We start from the raw sequence: 11,240 nt of genomic DNA, 5'->3' as shown, positions 1-11,240 counted from the left end.
TGCCTCTGACCTCTTTTTGTCATCCTTTCCTGTGTTAGACTGGACACTGCTTGCTGAGGAATCAAACCTTTTGCAATAACAACCACAGATGTATCCTTATCATGTGTTTCTTAAGATGGATAGTTTTGTTTTGTTTCAAATTTCTGATTGATAGCCAAAGAACGTGGCATCTCAGGTCAGCCTGTCCCAGGTTTCCTCTGTAACAACTGATAGGATGTTTTTAAGACCACGTGGTATGAAACTGTAATCTGTGCCAAATCAGATGCTTACTTTTTTTTTTGAAGCTAGCTGCTTCTATAAGCATTCTCTTTCCAACTTCCATAAATCTCTGAAATGACATACCTTATTTACTTTGTTGCTTCCCTTGCTAGCAAATTAACTTTGACTCATGCCAATGTATATATACATAAGAAAGCTTTTCTTTTTTTTTTTTTTTTTTTTTTTACGGTACGTGGGCCTCTCACTGTTGTGGCCTCTCCCGTTGCAGAGCACAGGCTCTGGACGCGCAGGCTCAGCGGCCATGGCTCACGGGCCCAGCCGCTCCGAGGCATGTGGGATCTTCCCGGACCGGGGCACGAACCCGTGTCCCCTGCATCAGCAGGGGGACTCTCAACCACTGCGCCACCACGGAAGCGCAAGAAAGCTTTTCTTCTAAACATATTTTATCTTTATTATCCCCCCATCCCATTATCACCATTGAAAATATCAGCAGTAATATAAGCTTAAGGGAAAGGCTCAGCTTACTATTCTGTCATAAACTTCTCTCTGGCATTCTAGTGACAGTGAAAGTAATTCCCCCATTAATTGCAAGATAAGAACACACAATGGTCAATTGAAAAAAAAATTCTTTCAACACAAAGGATTTTGTTTTCATTTTTAATTAGGCTTTTTCCTTGGGAGTCTTTTAGGAGGACACTGGGGGAGGGGCAACATTTTAAAAGGATGGTCAGAATAGGCTTCCTTGAAAAAGGTGGTATTTGAGCAAAGATGGAACAGAAGTGAGAGATCTAGCCATGCAGGTACCTGGTGGAAAGATCCTTCCAGATAAATATTCAGTGCAAAGGCCCCAGGGCTAGAGGATGCCTTGCTGTTATAGGAGCAGCGCTTAGCAGAAATGAGGTCAGAGAGGTGGATGTGGGGTGGGACTGGGGAGGCTAGATAACATAAGGTTTTTTAGGTCACAGAAAGAACTCGGGCTGAGAAAACTTGGAGCTAATGATTTTGGCTTGCTCCTAGGTCTACGGACAAACTTCTAAATGTTAAAAGCATAGCCATGTCATATTACAGGTTGGTACAAACCTCAAGTTGTGCCTACACTTAATTTATCACCTTTAAAATAAGTGAAAATGCCTTCCTTCTGGAATGGGAAAAACATGTGAAAAGAAAATTAAATACTCAGGCCAGACACCTAAATTACAGTTTTAATTTACTAGTTGGTATCTTAAATATTAATGAGCCTCCTCTGTTTTCTTATTTATAGGTTGGAACAGTTATCTTTTTCCAGGTTCCTTGTTGTCTCTGGTATCTCTTTGTTTCCTTAATATCTTAGGCCAGAGAGTATTTTCCAATCTTATTTTCTATTCATGGCTATTCTGTCAATCCCTGTAACACATTTTATTCTGTTGCAGAGGTCAGAATTTTGCTGGCCCAGTAATATGAAAATTATGTATTAGATGTAGATTAAAACAACAGCAAAATTACTTTGCCTCACTTAGTTGAATTGAGTAAAATCAGGATTTATCTTGAATTTCTACCTGGCTACCTAAATGAATCATTCTCTTTCCTTGATAAGGACACAACAGAGGTAACACAAAGTTTCTAATGCCTTAATGTTTTGAGAATATAAGAGTAATGTATTAGGTAAATTTCATTTTACACAACAGTACTATTGTTAAGGGGAAGGAACTTCTTTCCCAAATGCCTCTGTAACCCCTTGAAAGAGGTGGATGGATTCTGCGTGTCAAATTTGAAAATTTACTTGTCAATTTCCTTGGAAACTGGTTTCTAACATACAACAGGGTAACTCACTTTGACAGCAGGTTCAGGTAAATTACTTTCATTACAATTCAGGTAGAAGTGACTGCCTTCAGTTTCACACACTGTAACTCGCCTAGTGGCAGGTTCAGAACGGTGTCAGTAACAGGGGCTTCTATGCACCCTGCGTTCCAGAGTTCAGTCCCATTTAAGTTAGGACTATTGACAATGACACGTGCTGAAATTTGCTCATCATGATACACACAAACACACACACACACACACACGCACACACTGTATCAAGAAGCCAGTGAAGTTGTACAGACCGCAGTTAAAAAGTAAAATTGGCTTTACATTTTTTAGAGGTCTCTTAGGAAGAGCAAAACCAAGCCCTCATTGTTATACAGTTGCTGGCCAAACACCGAATCAGCGACACTCTGCTACGACCGGCGTAAAGCTGATATGCCTGTATCACTTCTACTACCTGTCGCGCACCCCAGAAGAGAACTCGCTGAGGACTGGTAAGGACAAAGGAAAGTTTCTGTCAAAGTTCAGAAGGAAAGAGGGGCTGAGGAGGGAGCACTTTCAGCTCATATTTAAGCCCCAGACAGTGGAGAAAGCCGAACATCCCCCTCCTGCTCTTGGGTCGCCGCGGGGCCGGAGATATGCGAGAGGGAAGTTTTTCTAGTGGACATCTGCCGCCTTGTCCCCGAGACGCGCGAGGTCCGCAGCGCCATCCATGGAAGCCTCGGCCTCTGCCCGTCTCGCTGTACCCCAGGGCCGACCGACCCCGGCGTGCGGCGGAGGATCAGCGGCCGCCGCGGACGCGCGCGCGGACTCCCGGGCCGGCATCGCGCGGGGGCCTCTTTGCCCTCCCAGCGGTCCCAAGTCGGCCTCTGCGCCCTGCCCCAGGGCCCTTTCAGCTGGCGCCGATTGGGTGTCCGGCCACCCGCCTCCACTTCCCCTCGCGCCGGCGCTATGGCGACGGTCACGAGACGCCGGCTGCCCCTGCGCCCGCCAATGGGAGCGCACGTCGCGGGGAGACGCGGACGTCGCTCTTCCAAGATGGCGGCGCGTCCGTCGAGAGCTGCCGGGCCGGGGGGAAGCCAGCGAAGCCGAGTAAAGCCGCCGCCCGGGAGAGGACTGAAGGAGCTGTTGCCGCCGTTGGCGGCGGCTCAGGCAGTTTTCGCTGCTGCTACGGCTGTTGCCATGCGGCGAGGCTAGGGAGGAGCTCACTTCCCCGGGGTGTAATAATGTTAACAGAGGTAAGCGGCGACGGCGGCCAGTGTTTACCTGTGAAATGGGGAAGGGGCCGGCGCCTGCCTGTCGGATAACATTATTTCCGCCGCCTGCGGGCTCGACCCTTGGTAGCGGGCCCCGGGGCCCGAGCAGAGCGGGGATCCTACAAGTGCCCCCTGAAGAGGAGCTGTGCTGACTCAACAGTCCCGCCACCTCCGGCTGCCTGTGCCTCTTCTTTCGCAGTTGCCACTTCTCGTCGCCCCTGGCACTGGTCTCCCTCCTGCCGTCGCTGCCTCCTAACTCGCCGCTCCCTTCGTGGCGTCCCCTTACACGCTGGTCTGTGGCAGTGTCGGTCTCTCCGCGTTGCTGCTGGTTCCTGTTCCCCTACGGTTTTCCCGAGGTCTCTCTCTTCGCGGGTCCCTGGCCTCCAGGGCCCTCCACCTCCAAGCTCGGTCAGCATCCTGGGTTTGTCACTCGGCCAGACCGGTTTGTTTCCCACCCCCTACCTTGACTGCTTCGTGAAGAGGACCTCTTTTTCTCAGGGGAATACTTAGATAGCCCAGTTACATCACCTCCCTCTCCCACACCCTGTCACCTTTAGCTTAAATCGTAGGAATCTGAAAGTTGAGTTTAGCATCTATCCTCTTGATTTGCTTAAGACTTCCTTGGTACTCTCAGTGGAACAGTTTTTTCCCTTGATTCTGAAATGGAAGTAGGGCAACTGTGACTAGCCAATCAATTTCCCTTTTCTAGTGCTTGATGACCATTGCAAAAAGCAGACTTTTTGAAGAAGTAGAGTTTGCCTTTACTAGCAGTACTTTAAGGGGAAGAACGAAATTGTAAGTAGGTACTTGACCTAAGTTAACAGTTATGTGCTGTGGTATATGTTAGTGTGGGTGTCATTGAAGATAAATTCTGAAGCTTGTGGATTTGAGGAAATATCTTAGAAGCTATACTCACTTTAAGTCCTGTGAAGCTTCCAATGTCAGCTGTCACGGACTAGTTTGGGCATCTTTGTGGGCTGAACTAAGGATAGCAAACAATTTTAATGGGTAATGAGAAGTATTCTTACTTGGGCTAAGGAGGACATAAAAATGTTTGTAGATGAGTGGCTTTTGTTGTGTGAAAATGTGATAATAAAGGACTTGCCTTTCCAGCCTTATTAGCTCTGAGGAACTTCATACTTTGGTATTTGTACTTAATAATCTGCACACAGCCTGGTGTAGGAGGGCCTGGTAAATACTTATTGGTTGATTTTTAACTCATGAACTACTTATTTCTAGTAGTTTGTAGTTCACTTTATATTTCTGAATTCTACAGATTATTTTTTTCTTTCCTGTAGTTAATTTTATTCCCATGGTTAATTTTATCCACAGAGATTATGGTATATCATAAGCTCTGTTGTCATTAGCAGTATTAGGTTAAAAAAAAAAAAGGCAAGTAGCAGAAGATCTATTTTTACCTTTAGTGTGATATTTTGTTGGGAATAATTAGCCTTATAATAAATTTTGAGTGGTGTTGCTAATGTACAGTATTTTATGAGATAATCTTTTGGTTAAATTTGGCTTAGGTTAGCAGCCTTTGAAGAGTTGTACTGCTTTCACATGAACTCAGTGCTTGCTAGTAAAATGAGAGTCTTGATTTGGAAAGGCTGAACTTTCTAAGCTTCTGTATTTTATTTTATTTTATTTTTTGGCTGTGCCACGTGGCTTGCGGGATGTCAATTCCCTGACCAGGGATTGAACCCGGGCCACGGCAGTGAAAGCCGCGGAATCCTAACCGCTAGGCCACCAGGGAACTCCCTGAAGCTTCTGTATTTTAAAATAATTTCATCTTTCAGTGAAATATTTTAAACAGTAAGTCAGTGATAGTAGTTAGATGTGCTTTATTGCTGTGTGTGTGTTTGTGTGTGTGTGTGTGTGTTTGTGTGTGTGTGTGTTTGTGTGTGTGTGCGTGTGTGCGCGCGCGCTGTGCGTAGCTTTTAAGTGGAAGAGCCGGGATTCCAACCTGGGCAGTCTCTGCTGAGTTTATCGTTAACCACTACACTGGATTACCTCTCCAAAGTAAGGCCCACATTAAATGGTACTTGGATCTCATCTGTGGTTGTGAGTAGTCATTTTATAGATGAGAAAACTGAAGCCCAGAGACTTATCCAAGGCCAAACAATTATTAGAAGCAAAGGTAAAACTAGAATCCCATCTCCTGACTCTCAGTATAGAACTCTGACCATTTTCCTCTCTATGAATAGTTTTCGGCTTTCTTGAGAGATTTTATTTTATTTATTTATTTTAATTTATCTTTTATTTATTTATTTTTGGCTGCATTGGGTCTTCGTTGCTGCGTGCAGGCTTTCTCTAGTTGCGGAGAGTGGGGGCTACTCTTTGTTGCGGTGCGCAGGCTTCTCATTGTGGCTTCTGTTGTGGAGCACAGGCTCTAGAGTGCAGGCTCAGTAGTTGTGGCACATGGGCTCAGTAGTTGTGGTTTGCGAGCTCTAGAGCGCAGGCTCAGTAGTTGCGGCGCACGGGCTTAGTTGCTCTGTGGCATGTGGGATCTTCCTGGACCAGGGCTTGAACCCTTGGCCCCTTGCATTGGCAGGCGATTCTTAACCACTGCGCCACCAGGGAAGCCCCACCCACTCTTTTTTATAAATAGGAGTGAACTTCCACATATCAGACTTAGGGTATAGGATGTTTACCTGAGAACTTGTTTCAATTAATCTGAATTTTCACATTCAAATATAATGAAATATTTATTAGTGAATTTTCATTACACACACTTTAAAAAGCTACTGGGTTATTATTTCTGAGCATGTATTATTGCAGAGAACTGAAGTTAATAGAAGATGTAGGAAAATATGCTGAATTTGCACCACTGCTGTGGCATACTCTAGAGATTGTCTGTGCATAAAAACCAGTTACCAGCCTGTTGACACTTGTGCTTTTAAAAATAGTGAATAAAAATCGTACTTATTTAAACTTAGTAGTTGTTTGGGTTGTGTGTAAACGTGGAGCATTAGTAAATGTTACATAAAAATTGTAGTTGTGCTAAGTTATTTCCATCTAGATTTATTGATTTTTTTAAATATATTAACACTCATTCTTGGATTTTGTGGTTAACAAATATGGTACAGATGGGTAAGGCATAAACTGCTGCACTTTTAGAGGTCCCAGGTTAATAATTAAGGGAGTACAATTTTGTAGTTCAAATAAGTTTGGAAGATTTGCCTAATGGAACTTAAAAAGGACTTCTTATAGCTTTTGATAGGTGATTTGCTGTCAAAGAATGTGTTAGAACTTGTGTCAAATTGCATAGAGACTGTGATGGTTAATTTTATGTGTCAACTTGATTGGCCTTGGGGTGCCACATTAAACATTATTTCTGGGTACCACTGTGATGGTGCAGCTGGATGAGGATGAGATTAGGACTAGAATTGGTGGACTTGTTAAACTAGATTGCTCTCCCTAGTGTGGGTGGGCACCATCCAATCTCTTGAGGGCCTGAGTAGAACAATAGGAAGAAAGAATTTTCCCTTTTTTCTGCATCACTGTTTGAGCTGGGACATTTCATCTTCTCCTGCCCTTGGACTGGGATTTATACCATCAGATCCCCAGATTCTCAGGCCTTTGGATTGAATTACACCACTGGCTTTCCTGGCTCTCCAGCTTGCAGACAGCAGATGGTGGGACTTCTCAGCTTCCATAATCTTGTGAGCCAGTCCCTCATAATAAATCTCCTTAAAAAAATTTCCTATTGGTTCTGTTTCTCTGGATAACCCTGACGAATACAGATACTTACAGAGTTTCTTGTATTTCACTTTGGGAAATCCTGAGATGTGATGAGTTGTGCATTAAGGGAGAGTCTTTGGACTTTCAGAGCTCTTTTTAAACACACACACACACACACTCTTGCCCATAGTAAGTGGTTAAGAAAAAATTATGACTTGATTTTGTTCGTTAATACATTAGTTAAGAGAAATACTCTTGGGGTGGGTTACTCCTTAAATGACGTGAGCTATTTCTTTAATTATTAGTTAATGACATTATAAAGGCTACTAACCAGAACAAGAAGCATAGGCCCATTGCTATTCAAAGGATGTTAAGAGGTGGGAAAGAGATTTTATAAGGGAAGTAGAAGGACATTACTGTCTAGAATGAGGCTGGCTTGCCACTCTACATCTTTTGACAAGCCAAGTTGAGTATTGCCAACCGTTTCTCAAGAATTCTAAAGGGCCTTTGTTTTATTTTCCCCCCACTGATTCCAGACTTTCAGAGAGCTTATAAATAAACTATATTTGTTTAGTATTTATTTTCATTATATTTTCTTATTCTAGCACGCATATACCGTTTTTTCATCACTTCTGATTATCAACTAGCTAGCTGGTTGACAGAATTGCAAACAAAAGCAAATGTGTGATTTTTTTAGTTAAACTCTACAACTTTATATTAGATAAACGTAGGTCTTCCATTTGGCATTTCAGAATATTAAAAATAGAGGTTTTAGATTTCCATAACCATCCTTGGGAGTCCTAGGTAGGGAGATACTAGTGTTCAGATGGATTGTTCCAAAGTTTGTTGACCAGTGTTTCATAGAAATTGATAAAAGTTTCTTAACTAGTCCACTGTGTTTAAAAGTTTTGCCTTAATTGCTACAAGTTTATAAAATTACTTTTATTTATTTGAGGAAATACGGAATTAAAGTACAGACGTTTGTAGTTTTAAAGGTACAAGGCATTGGTTTGTGAATCATAAGGCCACTGCAAAGTGTATGGGTTTACATTTCTGTGTGTAGTAACTACCAGCACATGTATACACTTTTACAGATTATAAAGGGTGCTTTATCTCTTAATTTAATCACGTTGTTAGATGTGCTCATGCTTGTGTTTAGTGTCATTTCTAGTTTAACTGTGGAATAAAGAGTATTGTCTAGAGTAAAGAGAGAAAAAAAGGGGTATGCGAGGATGTTTGAAGTAGATCGTTTTAGGTGGATCAGGTAAGCTCTGTTAGCTGAGTAATAATGGAAAAGGAGGGAGCATGAGCTTCTGGAAGAGGAAGAAAACAGGTTCTATCATCGTTAAGAGTTTCCAATGCTGGCTACTCACCAATTAGCCATTTGGTGGCAAAGCTAAGTGACTTTATGGCATTCCTGAGTGAGGTTCTCAGGGTATGGCTTTTTAAATTGTGTTTTGAAATTCTGCGGTTTCACAGACCATCAAGTGCTCCCTCAGTTGATGGAACTCTAACATTGACTTTCTGAGTCGAGTTTAATTTTCATATTACAATGCCTTATATATTTGTGAGGAGAGGGAACTTTGAATTAAAGCAAGTGGACAGCTCTGTTTTATCATGTTAAAAAATGGTTGAAACTTGAGTAATAGGTTGAAGTCATGGTGATGCATACTTTGTCTGTCAACTACCACAATAGTGAGGTTACACGAATATGACCTATATGTTAGGCATTTCTAAGGATGAGTCTTAACTTCACCACTTATTTATGATGTGACATTGGGGAAGTTGTTTGAACTTTCTGGCCCTTAGTTTCCTTCTTTGTGAAATTGGGATAATAATAGCACCTTCCTAGCTACTCTCACATTGTTATGAAGATCAAATAAAATGATAGAGAGTAAAATTCTTTGTAAACTGTCAATCATTATACAAATATTAGTGGTTAATACATCAGTTTTGTTCTCTATATGTCTTGCACTAATATGAATTCAGGTTCTAGGCTCCATAGCTTTATGGCTCACTAGCTTCTCAGTGGATCCCAGGAGAAAGAGGGTGTCCCCTGGCCATTGGTGCAGTTACAGAGAGGCAGGGACTAGATTAAAAGAAGGGAAAGGAAAAAAAATAGACTGAGAGCATGTCTTGCCGAGTAATAATAAGGATAGCTTCTTGTGTGGTTGGTAAATTGATTCCAGAGAATTTCTGAAAGGGCAGTTCCAAAAAATATTTTGAAAAAGGTTACTTATTTGAGGGTTAGTAGTCATTTGTTTATACACAGTGTGAAATATTCGTGGGAAAAGAAATCCTTTATTTTTAATCAACCCTGGTAAATTATTAAAATCCTGGTAGATTCTTAAGAAATAAATTAATAAGTTCTTAATTCTTAATTGTTTAATACAATTTTTATAAGGCTTTGGTTGTAACTTGTACTAATGGAGATTAATTTTTGTGGATCACTTTGTTCACCAAACATAAATACCCCTACTCTGTGGTAGGCACATGCTAAGTTCTGGTGCTGCAGTTGTGTCTGACCTGAAACCTGCCCTCAGAAAATTCACTATCAGAGCTAACTGGTGCCACTTTGGCCATCATTCAGGTGAAGCTTTGAGGTCTTTTGTCAGAATAAAACAAATTGCGTAATTAAAAGGTGAAAAATTAAGAGGAATAAAAGGTTGGAGAATGTAATTAAAAGGTAATTACTTGCATTTGCTTTAGTTAACTCCAGGTAAAACTACCAGTTTGGATGACATGGCTGCTCTAAAATGAGCTGCTTCTTACAACTGAAGAGTCAGCCCATTTCTACTGTCTCTATTCGCTCCAAGCTAATTCACAGTGAGAAGTGGAAAAAAACCCACAAGAGAACAGAGGAGCAAAAAAAAAAAAAGTGAATTTGTCTTTTGTTTTGTTTTTATGAAAAGACTCTTTATATCTCCTTAAGAGGTCTACCAGATTTTACTGAAAGACGTAGCTGAGTTCCATTACCTTGGTAAAAGAAGTACTTGGTCCCTACCCCGTATGTTACATATTCGTGTAAACTCCTGAATGTGCGGCTTACCATTGTATTCCCAGTGCCTGGAAGAGAGCCTCACGCTTAGCCCTCACTAAATATCTGTCAATAAAAGAATGTTGAATACTCCCTCCAGCAAAATGAAAGTAAAATTGAAAAATTACTAAGACAAAAATCGTCTTTGATAAATTTAAACTATCACATTAATTACCCTTCAAGGATTGGTTATTATCTCTGTCCATTAGGCTTTTTAAAATAGTACACTGTGGTTGAATACTATGTTTGGGATCACAAAACACGCATACAAAAGTTAGACAAAAAAAAAAAAAAAGGTGAACATTAAGCATTTAGTTAGAATGTAATTCTGTTTTAATTTTTCCTACAGAGAAGAATCTGATTAGATTGATGTTATTTTCATGTGACAAATCATAAATGCAAGAACAACTTGGATTTTATTTTGTGTTTCTTACTACTTACTTTTTTTTTTTTTTAAACATCTTTATTGGGGTATAATTGCTTTACAATGGTGTGTTAGTTTCTGCTTTATAACAAAGTGAATCAGCTATACATATACATATGTTCCCATATGTCTTCCCTCTTGCGTCTCCCTCCCTCCCACTCTCCCCATCCCACCCTTCCAGGCTGTCACAAAGCACCGAGCTAATATCTCTGTGCCTTGCGGCTGCTTCCCCCCAGCTATCTACCTTACTACGTTTGTTAGTGTGTATATGTCCATGACTCTCTCTCGCCCTGTCAAAACTCACCCCTCCCCCTCCCCATACCCTCAAGTCCGTTCTCCAGTAGGTCTGCGTCTTTATTCCTATCTTACCCCTAGGTTCTTCATGACATTTTTTTCCCTTAAATTCCACTACTTACTTTTTATGATTTCATTTGTATTCCTGAACTAGATAAACCTAAAGCTTTGTTTATAATAGTACAGTAATGCAGATTTTTGTGGTGCTTTGTTGAGTGTTTCGTGTTTGTATGACCTTTAATGTTGTCTCGAAGTTGCAAGTAAGAGTAAAAATTCAGTCATGAATTTCAAAAAGTTGGAAATTTGGGGGGTACCTTTTCTAGGAGGGCAGCTGCTACCACGATCTCTTACCTAAAATACCTCTCAATGTCACTCTTAGAGAATTGTTAGATCATTTCACCCATCTATAATTCCACTGTATATTCAGAAATAATATGTACCAGAAAAGTTCAATAAAATAATTCTGCAGCTGGTTTAATGATCTTTCAGTTAGTGCCAGAGGCTCATATACAATCACCTGGAATAATTCACCATTGTTAGATTACTG

The 11,240-nt window shown here is 41.2% G+C and overlaps 1 protein-coding gene across 4 annotated transcripts in view; it reads left to right on the top strand.

Moving 5' to 3' along the window:
- Window positions 1-3,020: 3,020 nt before the first annotated feature.
- The window catches only part of SNX13 (sorting nexin 13), a 141,842-nt gene continuing 133,622 nt past the window's right edge, over window positions 3,021-11,240 (top strand). For 3 of the 4 annotated variants that reach the window (XM_032642868.1, XM_032642866.1, XM_032642865.1), the window contains exon 1: window positions 3,021-3,239. In XM_032642868.1, the coding sequence (XP_032498759.1) occupies window positions 3,228-3,239 (12 nt within the window). In that variant the 5' untranslated portion in view covers window positions 3,021-3,227. The remainder of the gene's footprint in view (window positions 3,240-11,240) is intronic. The other variant, XM_032642867.1, reaches the window with a different exon arrangement.

This window comes from Phocoena sinus, chromosome 9 (genome assembly GCF_008692025.1).
Source record: "Phocoena sinus isolate mPhoSin1 chromosome 9, mPhoSin1.pri, whole genome shotgun sequence".
Taxonomy (NCBI): Eukaryota; Metazoa; Chordata; class Mammalia; order Artiodactyla; family Phocoenidae; genus Phocoena; species Phocoena sinus.
Note: the sequence above shows the minus strand (reverse complement) of the source record. Positions and strands in the feature narration are given on the sequence as shown.